Source organism: Amorphotheca resinae (genome assembly GCF_003019875.1).
Source record: "Amorphotheca resinae ATCC 22711 unplaced genomic scaffold M430scaffold_9, whole genome shotgun sequence".
NCBI classification, from domain to species: Eukaryota; Fungi; Ascomycota; class Leotiomycetes; order Helotiales; family Amorphothecaceae; genus Amorphotheca; species Amorphotheca resinae.
The window spans coordinates 757,442-770,741 of NW_020194479.1; the positions used below are offsets into that span (position 1 = coordinate 757,442).

Below are 13,300 nucleotides of genomic sequence, written 5' to 3' on the forward strand. Positions count from 1 at the left end.
CCCCCCCAAAAAAAAGCAGAAAAAGAGAAAAGAAAAGGGGCAAGGGGGATAGATAGAAGTTCAACATTCGCACTTCAATCCCAGTATATCTCTACGATTTTACCGCAGTCTTGTATCCTCTCTCTCCTTCGAGCTTCCGCGCTTTTATATGGCCTGGATGGGTATATTCCGGATTAAGAATCCAAGAACCCCCCCTCCCCACCACAAAAGCATCTATCTCTAATCTCCCTAGGTAAGTAATGCATGTGCTCACATATATCTAAGCTTCTAGAGTATCTGTCAAAAGATAATGACGGTGGTGGTGAACATGGAACATGAACCGGATGATGAATAATTTCTTGTAATTTCCGCGCGCCCTATAGGCAAAATACCGCTCATATAGCTAGCGCTTAATATTTTTATATCTACCAAGCAAAGCTGCATTCTTTCTTTCTCCCGCAACCCTTCTACCATCCCATCCATCATCGCGGCTAGATCTGCCCTTCGAGCCTTAGATAGCCATTGCAAATGTCTAAGAGATAAGTAAAAAAATAAAATAAAACAAAAACAGAAGCTGCTGAATGCAAGAGAATCATGAGTATCATTAACATCGCCATCTGCCTCGCACCTTCCGTCTTTCTGCCCGTCAGGGCTATCTGCCACACAAACAAGATCTAGATGGAGGGTTTGAGCTGACGAAGAAGTAGAAGGAAATGTGGGAGGGGATGGGAACGACATATAGTGGCATTAACGAAAGCAAGAGAGATTAGGTAGACGCTATTTTTGTAAAGGTGCCATGAAACCCTTTATGTATGCAATGCTCCTTAAAAATACCCGATGTGACAAATGAAAAGTACGGCTGTTGTGCTAAGCAGTAATAACGCGAAGTATACAGGGTATCAACAACAGTTTGTAAAAGAGTAAGAGGTAATCTGAGCAATATGTCGATGCGACAAAGAAACGCAGATCAGCGTGTAAAAGATCAGTATCAAATTAATTTATTGAGCCGCCTGCCACATCTCGTTCATCCTTGGCTTCATCTCATATCCGTCGGGTTCCGTACTTTGAGGTCTCCTGATGTTGGAGTTCGGGTAGAACATATGTCCGACAGCTGAGCCATAAGGATCAGGATCTGGGTAGACATAACCATTGCTTTGTGACGGGGAAGGCATATTATTATGTGAGGGAGATTGCCACCCAACACTGCCCATATGAGGGCTTCCATTTGCACTTCCTGGCTGTCTCTGCTCCATATTCGCAGGTGGTTCGAGGATAGAGGGGGGGCCATAGCCGGTAGGATGTGACGTCGGTCGCATGCCATTCGAAAAGGCGGTTGTTGCGGGTTGTGGCTGGTTCGCGGCATGGTATTCGCCTCGAAGATGGCCTGGTAAGGGACTGTTGTTCAGGTAAGGATATTCACCAGGATGGCGATGCATGTTATTCATCGGTGCAAGTTCCGAATTTGGCGATGCAGACATATTTCTCTGAGCTGGTGAAGGTGTCGATATTGGCGAGCCATTATTCGAGTACTGCTCGCCTTCTGAGCGTTGCCGCCCCCCACGGTTACTACTGCCTCTCGTGGCTAGAGCTGCTGCAGTCGCTGCTGCGGCTTCTTCTACAGTGCCAGTATGATGATTCTGGTGACGGGTCAGGGTGGTACGACGAGTAAAGGTCTTCTGGCAGTCTGCGTAAGGGCATTTATACGGTCGTTTGCCGGAATGTATCCTTCGATGTCTTGCAAGAGAACTCGAATCACTGAAAGGCTGCAGTAGTTTAGCAGAAGGTCAATAATCAACAGCAAAGTAGCTTACCTTGCCACAACGTTCGCACATATGGGGCTTCTCTCCCGTATGAACTCGTTGGTGAACAGTCAATGCCGACCGTTGTATGAATTGCTTATGGCAGCCAGGATGATCACAGACATGAGGCCTAACACCACTGTGTATCCGCTCTGTCGGGATTGTTAATATATAGTGACAGATCAGAGCTTTATCAGGACTTACCATGTCGTGCAAGATCACTTCTTCGCGCAAATCCCTTGCCACATGTGCTGCATGGAAAGGCCTTCTGAACCACGCCATCTCCTGGTCCCTGACGTACGGGTCCTCGGTTACCATCCTGCTGCATCGCAGCATTGTCGAAAGCATTTTCGGGCCGGTAGGGTTGCTGTAACATTGGCAAAGGGTTCTGCATGACGGTTGGCGAAGGGTAGCGCATATTTGGTGCTCCGTTCATCCCGTTCATTTGACCAACAAGCCTCGGAGCTGAGTACCTTGAGTGCTCGGAATCATGCGGCGAATTACCTCGCTCTGAACCGGTCTCCGACATAGGGAAGCCGTTGGCTTGAGAAATGGAATGCAGTAGATGCATATCTTGAGCCACTCCATTTGCGGCTGCGGCTGCGGCTGCGGCCGCTGCACCTTTTGGGCCTTTAGAATTCACGATTTGTTTGATGTCCATGGCTCCTGTCGAGGATATCGCAAGACCAAAGGATATGTGAGGAAGGAGGTGGTTATAGGCACTTGACGCTCGGTTCACGCGTTCGTCCAACTAGTTGATCTAGATTCGGGATCTGGTGCTGTCTCTCGAATGTGGCGCTTTGTCTCGGAGACGAACCTTCGGAAGGCTATCCGCAGGGGACGACGTGGAGTCTCCTCACCAGAACTGATATGTCAAACACAGCTCAATATTCAGTTAACCCAAGGATCAACGAAAGACTTGACCGAGAGGGTCAGTGGGTAGAGAACTAGAGCTCAGATGACGAATGTACAAAGGTTCCTTTGTGTATCGGGGAGTCTATGATAATTTGAAAAAGGTCAGCCTCGATGTGGGTGGACGGTGTTCGCGCGCCAAAATGATCTGCGCGTTCACCGCCGATTTCCGCCTCTGGAGGAGAATAGGAGGTCAAGAGGATGAAGTGTTCAAACATGCATCGACCCGGACGCGCTCCACATGTCAAAGACGACAGTGAGGCGCTTAAGAATGGTTGGACTGACCTTGCTACCTGAAATTCCCAGCTTCAAAATATCCGCAAATACGGATGCCGGGTTGGCTAGGGGCGGCTATGTCAGAAACGCACGGGCACCGAGCCGCCGGTTAGGGAATTTAAGTGGCCTGTCTGCTGAATCCCTGAATCTTCTCAAACTCTTGGCGACGAATAACCAAGCAAAACGGCCGAGTCTCTTTCACAGAGGCACAATAAGTGTTTGGACTGCCGTGGAGAATCAGGTCGGCGGAAAGAATCTCGTAAATAATGCCCAGACAAAGTCCCGCCTCGGTCAGTGGTTGTCTACCCAAACGCTGTACGTGTCTCACTACGTCGTCTCGCTGGATAGAAGCTGGACGGTATACTGCAGTGTCTGAGGCACGAGCCAGAGGTTCGTCTGATGAGATGATCTGTCGAATTGGGTGTCCGCACCAATGTGGGAAGGAGTAATGGATAATAAGAGCGGCTGTGAGGTCTGATCTGCAAGATCTCACACGGACAGCGGGCTTGGTATTTGCTCCGGGGCACAACTGATCCTCCTTTCTGTTGTGACTTTGCCTCCACGGGATATTCTTTGCCCTTTGAGTCCGCGGTGTTTTCGGCTGGCTGGAGGCCTTGCTGAACGACCTTCACCTCGCAGACAGCTGTGGCCAGTGGATCGAGTAATCAATTTGAAAAAGGAGAACGGCGCCGCTGCGGAGAGAGGACCGCAATGGACTCGGGTACGTGCGGACTTGGAGGCCAGCGACGTGGGTGGATCATAAGCTGCCCAAGAAAGAGCTGGGGCCTGTGAACTGTTAGCTGTTGCGTCTTCAGCTGGATGAACCGCGAGGGAGATCGACTTGCGGTAGATATGGGGGACCCGACGTTGGAGAAGGAGGTTACAGTGGCGGTGACACAGCTCATGGAATGAACGCCTCGGGGTGAACCATGCGATGCTCCCTGCAGACGTCAAGGTTGACGGCGGAGGGTTCGAGGAAATACGCTCGGGAGCAGTCGAAGCCGCTTCTCCTCCAGAAAACGACCGTCCCTTGCCGTGATGCTTTGCTTGGAGGCGAGAGAGAAGTGGTGGAATTGCAGGTAAGAATAGGGTACGGATGTACAAGAACGCAGGTGTAGTATGGATTATGGAGGTCAGGTATGTAAGGTAGTAAGGTTTACCCAGCTTCGTTACTTCGTACTTTTTCTCGGCCTGCGTGGGTCGCTAAGGCACTAGGGGAGCACTGGGTGACTGGGTAGTAAGGACGGAGTGCCGCTACCGCAAGAGCCACACCATCGTCCTTTTTGCCTCACTCTTGTCTCTCGCTGCCTGGTCCCCGTCTACCAATGATCTTGCTGAGTATTTTTGCTCTCCTGGCCCCTGCGAGGAAAGACCTTTTGCTGACTACTATGGTTTTGACAGGTTCATGCTTGCGTGGTTCTTGGGCCCCGGGCCCTCCCGCCGTCCTCCAGGATGTGGTTATGGCTCTTCTGGAAGCGCTGCGAGTACCGTCCTGTGCAAGGCCGTCCTGTGTACTGTGTGTACCGTGTACCGTGTGTAGCGTGCACACAGGACTGACTGTACGTACAGTGCAAAAGGGGGTGCAGGACGATGGTTGCTCGTCCTTCTAGAAAGTGGCAAGGCTTCCAGAACGGCTCTTCCCCCCTCGCCCCCCAAACCCTTGCTTGACGCACGGTGAGTACTGTACGAGTCCTGTACCTACTGTAGCGAAAGCTTAAGCCTGGTCCGGAGGACGCGCCGTACGTCCTCCGATATACGTCGTAGCGACTATGATTTGTCGCCGAAGTCCAGTACGAAACATTTGTTTACGGTGTACAAACTCCAGGCGCCTGTGAGAGGCTGGACGGTCTCAGATCTTGGAGTCATGGCACTATTCGTGGTAACGTACAGCCTGTGGTTGCATTTGAACCACCTTCTCAGATCCTTCGCGAGAATACATGGGCTGGCAACCTGCCGAGTCATTTCTGAAAGCCCTGTCCAAATCAAAGTACCGGGCTACCACATATCGTGGTCTTTGTTACAACTTACAAGCCGGTGCTTGCCTCGGGTGCTTAGGCGGGGTAAAGCCGTGGCCGAAATATTCGCATCAACTCACAGCTCAGGCCCTGTCTGACCTACGACATTATTAGAAGTGCTTTGACAGCGCGCCTCGTCCACCATCTGCACCCATCCTTGATAGTTGGTACACCGTACCTTTGGTCCCGGGGCAGCTCCCGGGAAATCAGTTGCCTCCTCCAAGTGCCCTGCAAGGACCGCTAGTTGAACAGATAGCCCTCTAACCCCCACGCCCGCGGCGTGCCCCTCCCAAAAAATTGTAAGTGTGAATATTAATAGCCAGAAAAGGAGCCATCCGTCGCCTATTGGTGTTTATGCTGCCCCGAAAGCGGGGCAGCTCTGGCTTCAGCACGGAGATGCTTGATTTTTCGGAAGAACGGAGAGAGCGATCTCCAAGACGGTAATCAAATGGCCCTCAAGAATTCTGTCCTCTCGACCACACGATACAGAGCTTCTAAGACAGCCTTGAGACTTGAACCTTGAGAGGGAGGGCGCCAGGTACTTTGAAATAGCTTCCACGCGAGGCGAGGGTCTGTCTGTGCCACCAGCTTCAGGAATCAGGGAGGACAACGGGCCGACGACATACCCGAAGCCTGAAAGGGGGCATGCCTTGAAGGAGGCGGGTCCAGGTCGGCAAGCCGGGGTTGAGGATCTGATAATTTGCTTCAATTTTACCTCGCTTGGCCGCCTCTGCTGCTTATTACGTTCTAGCAAAGGCTTTGTTCTACGTGGCTTCACACCAGGTCCCTGAATAATGGAGCTCTACGGAGTATCCCCACTTTCCAGTGTCCCGAGGGAGCGCGCCCTTGCACATGCAACGTGGGAACCCTGTCACTCCCTGCCATCATTTCGTCAGATCTAAAACTCCCTACCAGGCGCTCCAACCCATCCCGTTTTCTCCATGGCACTGGGTTGTGCTGGGCCGGCTGGGGTCCGCTGGCCGCGCCCCCAACCGGTCCTTGCCTATACCGTAATAGGTCAGTACGAGCCGTCCCAAATCTCCCTCTCTCGCCAGAATACTTTTCTCTTTTTAGAAGCGCAAGCACCCATTCATATTTACTCTTTTCTGAGTGTTCGTGTAACATGATGCTGATAACGTGCCTTCTCGGCGCCTTGGCCGCAGGCATTGAGGGAGAAATTAGAGCATCACCTTGACTCGAGGGACCCGGGCGCTCTTGAAATAGCCTTCCTGCTAACTTTTGCTACAAGCCCTCCGTACCGTGCGAAAATGCGACGCTATTACTGTCGCTACCCCTATCTCAGTACTCTGCATGCGGGACCGCGATTCTTAGTAACCCTGCGCGGCAAGGGAGGAAGAATACGGAGTACAACCGTAAAAGCCTATTACTATTTCATCGGTCTGCCCATCTCTATACGTCCTCCAGCGTACGTGAAGGTGTTCTTCAATGGACGTATGTTCGAGAGACTTCAACTACTATCTACAGGTTACTTCTTGCTCAAGTCTCCATCCTCAAAGGCCTCCTCGCTCTTCAACACACAGGACGGACAGGTACGGCGGTACAGACGCGTATCCGCCTGACCCACACAGCCACAGGCCCCACCAAAGCACAGGTCCGTGTTCATTACCGGGCCGCCGTCCGCTAGAAGCCTTCCCACCTTCCAGAAGGACGCTCTATGACCCCATTCCGCATTAAAACGGCCTTGTTTCAGTGTTTCACGATTCCAAGACTCTAACTTCTGACACTATGCCAACTCGGTAAAATGCGTCGGGAAGCCCGATCATCTTGAAAGCAGTAATCTCGCATCAATCAATCAGATGACCAGCCTGATTTCGGTTCTTCTTGTCCCGCTCTGGAGAAAGTACTCCGTAAGGGATGATGGATCATGGTTGTATGAGAGGCGCTCTTGAAACTCAAATTCCAAATCCCTTGTTGGTCCAGCGGCAAGGGATTATTTGGCATCGTCCACAATCGGGTACGTGCACTGGCCTCTGATACCTTGGCCCTTGATTGGTCACTCGCCACCAAGCAAAGCACGGAGTACGGTCGACTGTAGCCGGCTCCGCTGGCAAAGTCTAATCCGCTCGCTCCGCCCCGCTCTTCATCCGGGGTACCGCACGAGTAATGGAGGGGGCTCACACGTGCCGCTCTGACTTGACGACTCCTCCGTCAGAGTCGGTGCCAGGTCGGTTTCCTGAAAATGCAACCCGTTGGCAATGGCTCTGTACAGAGTACTGTAAGACGAAGTAGCGGTGGCGTGGCGTGGCTTGGCGTGAACGGATCGTCGTCTTAGTTTTGGTTGCAAGGCGACCTTGTTGCGGCGTCCTGTCTTGTGCCACTCTCTCGTGGTCGGCGCTCTCAGAAGGAATTATCTCATGTAGATGCGCTGTCGAATAATGCGGCTCCATGCAATGACAAATTCGTGGGGGCAAAGGCTTTCATTTCTCATCATGGCGAGTTTCGTACAATTCGAACATGACGAGAGGCAAATTGCGTCCCTATTAGGGCAAGTTGGTAGCCATCATCTCGGTGGGCGAGCCATGCAGCTGGATTCTTGAAAGAGTGCCTTTGCGCCATCTTTTTTCAAATCCAGTCGATCCCGTCATCTGCTGTATCGTTATCTTCTCGTTCAGACCATTCCTTGATCCTATCACTTGCTCGTCCGTTCCAAGTGGGGGGCGCGTTCAAGCTCCTTACGGAGTAGCTTCTCTCCATGCCGCTGCACAGGGTCTCAGCTCCAGGAGGGACCGACCCTCCACCCACTACTACTGCAATGCCTCCTTCTAGAAGAAGGATGGAAGAAAGCCAGCTCAGAAGTCCAGCAGCTAGTTTAGAGCGGCCGGAGGCCGACTAGTGGGAGAGCGCGAAAAGTCCCTCGGAAACTGGGGGGCTGGCGAGCGCTCTCCTCAGCCCAATGATGCTATCATTCAACGCCACATGAACATGTCCCAAATTGAGAGTGGTAATTGTTCCGCAGGAGCGGGGAATTATCATTCTACGTGGCAATCCCGGGTGAGGAACAAGTCTGCGTGGCGGACACCGTCGCCGCTGCATGCTTTGAAGCACTACGCTATCTTTGCCTCTTTAGATATATTGAATTCCTTGTATGTGTCGTGGCGAAGAGAGATGATTCGCAGCTGTGGAGAGACTCTTGAAGATCTAGTGATTTGAGGACAGTTGGATAATTGACCCTTCGTAATCGACGATTTGCTCTTGATGAACCTAGTTGTGGCGAATTCAACGGTCACAGAAGAGTTCAGCAACATGAATTATAACTATTCCCTCCTACTTTGACCTCTTCGAGTGAGTACAGACCAGATTGTTCCCAAGTGGTATAACCAAAAAGACATGAATTGGTTTAGTGTCCTCTTCAAATAACAGAATGTTAGGATGCTCCTAGTTCATAATACTTTAAGTGATTTGCAGATTACCATCTACTTCAACTTGTGCGCAATCACTGCACCGCTTTGGTCCTTATAAGCAAGTCTGGGAGCACGGGTCCATTAGGGCAAGCGTTTCTTCGCGCTGCTCCCTTCATTACTCTCCCGCTCCTTTGGAAACTGGGGATGTGGCATGCACTTTTGATTCTAGGAACACTGTAGTTCCGAACCGTGTCTGACGGGTTGTTAGTAACAAACGATCCATCCGACGTGTTGTGAAATAACAAATAGCAACTCATTTGCATGGCAATGGGATTTTCATATCAGATGATTTGCTGCGTTCATTATCAAAGAATGATACCAATATGGCCTATCTTCTCGAGGTCCTGGCGACTGCAAGCCTCTTAAAATGCTGTCTTGTATTCTCGTGCAGTCCGTGTATGCAATATAGCCAAAACTTTGCATTGGGAATGGGCCATTGAAGCAATGCCATTCTATGCAGGTATAGAATTGCTGGAACTGGGAATCTGCAGCTCATGATCCCATTTGGTGCTTCTTCTTGCAGACTTAAGTCAATGGCGCCTTGGCCCAGCAAAACATGTCGCCCCAGGCTATTCAATTGAGCTTCTCCCAGAGGCTTAGGGCAAGCGGGATGAAGCGGCATCTAGAAGTATCGAGGAGGGGATATGCTCGAATCTATATCTAGAGAAAAGGGGACGTCCTTATGTTATGTATAAGTATGGCTTAGCGGTTAGACCTGGAGGATGGAAGTACGAGATTTATGGAATATCAGAAGAATGATTACTTAGTTGTGACAAAAACAGCTATTGAACTTTATATCAATGAATGGGCCTATGCAGGTTGGGACTCCAAGGTCTGAAAAAATACTTCCCTTATCCTCCTTTCCACGGTTTGTTCATTGCTCGCTTGCTTCCTCTAAATTGTGCTATATTTCTCTATACCAGCTGTTATGGGAAATGTCTCGAGAGGTGTATATACGTCCAATTTGTTACTAAGGTAGGTAGCTGTGCATATGAATTCTTCATATGGGCAATCTATACGCTGGTTTGTTTCGTAACTTTTCCTTCAGTCGATAACTACGTGAAATTCAATAACAGCGAGCATCAGCCTTATTTTTTAAATCGAAACAAACTCCCTTAAGGCTATCATCAGCGCCGAGACCAAGCAGTCAGCTGCTATAGCAACTTTCTCAAACTCTTGAAGCTATCAAAGACAACACACCAAGCAGCCCAGCTGTCAACAACAATAAACCGCATCAAGCATCAGCAAGAGTTCACGTCTACATACACAAACCAAGACTTGTCAAAATACCGATTCATCTCCAGCCAGGTAAATAAGTCCCTCTCTCACACCATTCATTTCATCCCCATCCCAATCCAACCCTCTCAAGCCTCTTGAAAGAGAAAAAGACAATCTAACTAACTCACCCTCCTACCAGCCGACCCCCGAACCAACACTCAACATGAAATTCAAGGCTCTTCTCAACTTCACCATCTCCCTCGCGCCCACGACGCCCATCCCTCAAACGGCTGTCCTCACACCACCACCCCTGATCCCCGGCACATTCTGCCGCGATTTCCGCGAGTGCTTCACGCAATCGGGCTCTCGCTGCGTTCTCGGCAGTCGCTTCTTCACCGACGTCGTCCATCTGTATGTCATGGATATTGAGTGTAATCTCCTAGGGCAGGGATTGGTAGAGGTTGGGAAAACTGGCGTGTTGGAGGTGGGAGGGGAGAGGATTGGGGTGGAGAGGTTGATGGGGGGAAAGGCGCCGGTTTTTTTGTATCGCGGGTGGAAGTTTGGGGGCGATGGGAGGGAGTGTTGGGTTGATGGGGAGGAGGGGGAGGGGGAGGCGGATGGGGAGTTTTCTTGCGCGCAGGTCTTTGAATGTTAGATGGTGAGAGATGGGGATGGGAGGATCTGGATATTGAGAAGGGAGGGGGTTGGAGAGAATTGGGCTTGATGGCGCTGATGAGGTTGCGACTTCGACGTTGTGCGCTTTCAAGAACTTCTGATATCCATCAAGGCATCAAGCAAGAAAGCACCATATATCTAATACAAGACCAATGCACGCTACGACTTCTTGTCTAGACGGGTAATTGTAAGAGATGTTTGTTTATTGAAAGTGCGGATTGTAAACAATCCAGGCTTTGAATATGAGAACGGCACTGCTTGCTTATCCCCTTTACTAGGTATATTCCCATTTCTTGGAATAGAAGTACAAGTAATGAGGCGGAGAAAGGTGGCAGACGTTACCTGCCTATTATTGAGGGGATCTAAGGAATATTGATACCTGGAGATATAAAGTTAGGTAGATAATAGTGCGTAGACTTGCCCAGATAGTTTTGGATTTGATAGTCACAAAGACGCCGTCAAAATATCCGCAGTGAGGAAATGAAGAGACAACAGAAGGAAAGTTCATTTACCATCCATTGAATCGACTTGAGTACAGTACGCAGGTCTTCAGAACCCACAAGCATCCCCTGCTCATGCTTTCGCTTCCTCCGTAGCCTTGATCCTCTCGAACACCCGCAGGAACACGCTCGGGTCCTGCGCACCACCAATCTCATATTTGCCCTGGATGGTGAAATTCGGGACCCCGCTGATCTGGTTCCGCTGCGCCTGCAACACCTCGGCATCCACCTCCTTGCCGCCATTGTCGCTGTTCAACCACTCGTCGACCTCCTTTGCGTCCAAGCCCGCGCGTACGGCCGCGTCCTTCAGCACCTCATGGCTCGTGATGTCGGCCTCCTGCTCGAAGTACTTCTTGAAGAACTCCTCCACCACCCGCGTCTGCATCGCCGGCGACTTCGTCTTGCCCAGCTGAATTAACCGGTGGCTGTCCCGCGTGTTCCCCGTCTTGCCTCCGAACTTGAAGTTGATGCCGCAGTCCTTGCCCACTTGCGCCAGGCGCTCGAACATCATTGCTGTGCGTTCCTTGCCGAATTTGGCTTGGTAGTGAGCCAACTTATCAACACCTGTGGATCTCTCAGTATCTGCCTTTCTAAACAAAAAGAAGAATTCGGACGAGTCCAAAGCCTTCTTCAGCTTCACGTACCAACTTTGGGAGAGCCAGGATTGAGATAAAAAGGCATCCATGTTGTTGAGAATTCGTCGTTCGAGTCAGGGTGCAATTCCTTGTATGTGCGGATTGCCTGCTCGAGCTTCTGCTTGCCTACATAGCACCAAGGACACACTGTGTCACTGACGATTTCGATATCGAATTTCGTCATTCTGCGGAGAGTTGGTCTAAACATAAACTAAAGAGGGTAATGGAATCAAATAGACAGTCTAGAGGGAATATTAAGGCGACAAAAGGAAAGAATGATTTGAGTGTTTACTTATCAGATTTCGAGCTTCTTCCACTCGGCTTGATTTCTAATCTTTGGCGTCGATGACGGACACCCCGCTTTATTGGGAATAAGGTAAGGTACCTGGGAACGGACCTCGGCTGATTAGCGCGCGTCTGCGTGGATCGCGGTCACGTGGCACATCAGGAATTCAAGGCCTCCCAGTACCTAAAGACGCTTCATATCTTGCCAAGCCTTGTTCGGGGACACACTGAATAGAGTACAGTTCGTGGGGTACGTACCTAAAGTAGGTAAAGGTAAGGCACTTTAAGGTAACGTGTGTATGGATTCCAGGTAGGATAGAATACATATATTGAAAAGCTCCGCCGCAGGCAATCAAAACTCCCTGAACCCACTTTATAGCTTGTTGCTTTCGCCATTCCAGGTTCTTATTGAAGAGTGATGTTCATCACGCTGTTGAGACCCGCCAATCCAAACGCCATCGCTAAATGATCATACCGGGTCCTTTTCTCAAACGCCATCTCAGAAACCCTTGCAATGTGACTGCTGTTCACAAACCCTCGATATTGTCCAGATCGAGCCTTAACGTTTCAAGTGTGAATAATCCTTGAGGAGGTGTTCCATATGAGTATTCGTGGTCCGTCCACCCTTTCTCGGGGCCTTCTTCTTCTTCTCCTTCGGCTTTGGAGGAGGCTTGACACGCTTACTTGGGTCTTCGCTCGCGGGTTTCTGGCCGGCCTCTTGTAGTTTTCGGACAAGGTCATCGACACTTGGCAATTCTGTCTGGCGCCACATAACTTGGAATTCGGGATCGATCTTGTGGACAAGAGAAGGATCGTTGCTCCATACCATCCTTGCATGATTGTCCTTCTTTGTCCTTGTAACTAGGATCTTGTGCTCGGCCTCCAACTCATTGATCGCCTCTTCACAATCTGGCCACCCATCCTTCAGATCTTTGACGGAGACTCCTTGTGCATCGGGCTTGTTCTGTAGATATGCTATCAGGTCATCCTTTGTGCGAACATTGATGATAGGTCGGTGCATGAACGTGCCCGAGTCCCATGCCTTCGACTGCGGGTCTGGAATCCATCTGACTCTGTCGTGCTTCTTGAGGATTGAAATGATGAGCCTCTTCTTTGCCTCATCTACGTGTACCTGGCTTAAATATTCCAAAATATCTCGGAAGCTCTTGGGCTCATCTTTCTTCTTCAAGAATTCGATGACATAGGTGACCTGTGTGAATGCTTCTGTTCCATAGCCTGTCGCGGCAGGTTGCGAGTAGACGACATTTTGGGGCTCTCTCTTCCGTTTGGCATCTTTATTCTCGGGTTTCGATGTGTTCGAAGCCGTGGATGGCGCTGGAGAAGGCACAGAGGTAGCGGGCGCAGCGAAGGTTCGTTTGTTGGAGACTTTGGGAGCAGCTGATATGACATTGCTCTTGAACGCCTCTTGTTGCTTTTCGAGGTAGGATGACATGTTGAACCCCGCCGAAGGTGTATGATCAAAGGGATGTGTTATGCTGCTCAGACTCTGGTGCAGCCTGGACTATGTAGAGAGTTGATTTAATTCAGGACGTTCACGAGGCTACCAATATTTATTGCCTTGCC

The 13,300-nt window shown here is 50.3% G+C and overlaps 4 protein-coding genes across 4 annotated transcripts; 1 reads left to right on the forward strand and 3 right to left on the reverse strand.

Moving 5' to 3' along the window:
* Positions 1-847: 847 nt before the first annotated feature.
* M430DRAFT_263484 (hypothetical protein) lies at positions 848-2,591 on the reverse strand. The gene is made up of 3 exons (XM_024865375.1): positions 1,983-2,591; positions 1,791-1,930; positions 848-1,742 (listed from the first exon to the last, which is right to left on the reverse strand). The coding sequence occupies exons 1-3, from the start codon at positions 2,437-2,439 to the stop codon at positions 978-980; spliced, it is 1,362 nt and encodes a 453-aa protein (XP_024718990.1). The 5' UTR covers positions 2,440-2,591; the 3' UTR covers positions 848-977.
* Positions 2,592-9,844: 7,253 nt separating this feature from the next.
* Positions 9,845-10,276, forward strand: M430DRAFT_29574 (hypothetical protein; the record flags this gene model as incomplete). The annotated part of the gene is made up of 1 exon (XM_024865887.1): positions 9,845-10,276. One exon carries the CDS (start codon positions 9,845-9,847, stop codon positions 10,274-10,276), a length of 432 nt encoding a protein of 143 aa, XP_024718991.1.
* Positions 10,277-10,869: 593 nt separating this feature from the next.
* Positions 10,870-11,615, reverse strand: M430DRAFT_20916 (hypothetical protein; the record flags this gene model as incomplete). Its single annotated transcript, XM_024864395.1, has 2 exons — positions 10,870-11,360; positions 11,441-11,615. The coding sequence occupies 2 exons, from the start codon at positions 11,613-11,615 to the stop codon at positions 10,870-10,872; spliced, it is 666 nt and encodes a 221-aa protein (XP_024718992.1).
* Positions 11,616-12,003: 388 nt separating this feature from the next.
* On the reverse strand, positions 12,004-13,265 carry M430DRAFT_36202 (hypothetical protein). The gene has a single exon (XM_024866888.1). The coding sequence runs from the start codon at positions 13,167-13,169 to the stop codon at positions 12,276-12,278; it is 894 nt and encodes a 297-aa protein (XP_024718993.1). The 5' UTR covers positions 13,170-13,265; the 3' UTR covers positions 12,004-12,275.
* Between the last annotated feature and the right edge of the window lie 35 nt (positions 13,266-13,300).

Bases quoted from the DNA above. Each gene is read 5' to 3' on its own strand.
- M430DRAFT_36202 (XM_024866888.1), bottom strand. From the start codon at position 13,169: ATGTCATCCTACCTCGAAAAGCAACAAGAGGCGTTCAAGAGCAATGTC.
- M430DRAFT_263484 (XM_024865375.1), bottom strand. From the start codon at position 2,439: ATGGACATCAAACAAATCGTGAATTCTAAAGGCCCAAAAGGTGCAGCG. The intron at 1,931-1,982 runs GTAAGTCCTGAT...CAATCCCGACAG, and splicing joins AAGTGATCTTGCACGACATG to AGCGGATACACAGTGGTGTT. The intron at 1,743-1,790 runs GTAAGCTACTTT...AAACTACTGCAG, and splicing joins TGTGCGAACGTTGTGGCAAG to CCTTTCAGTGATTCGAGTTC.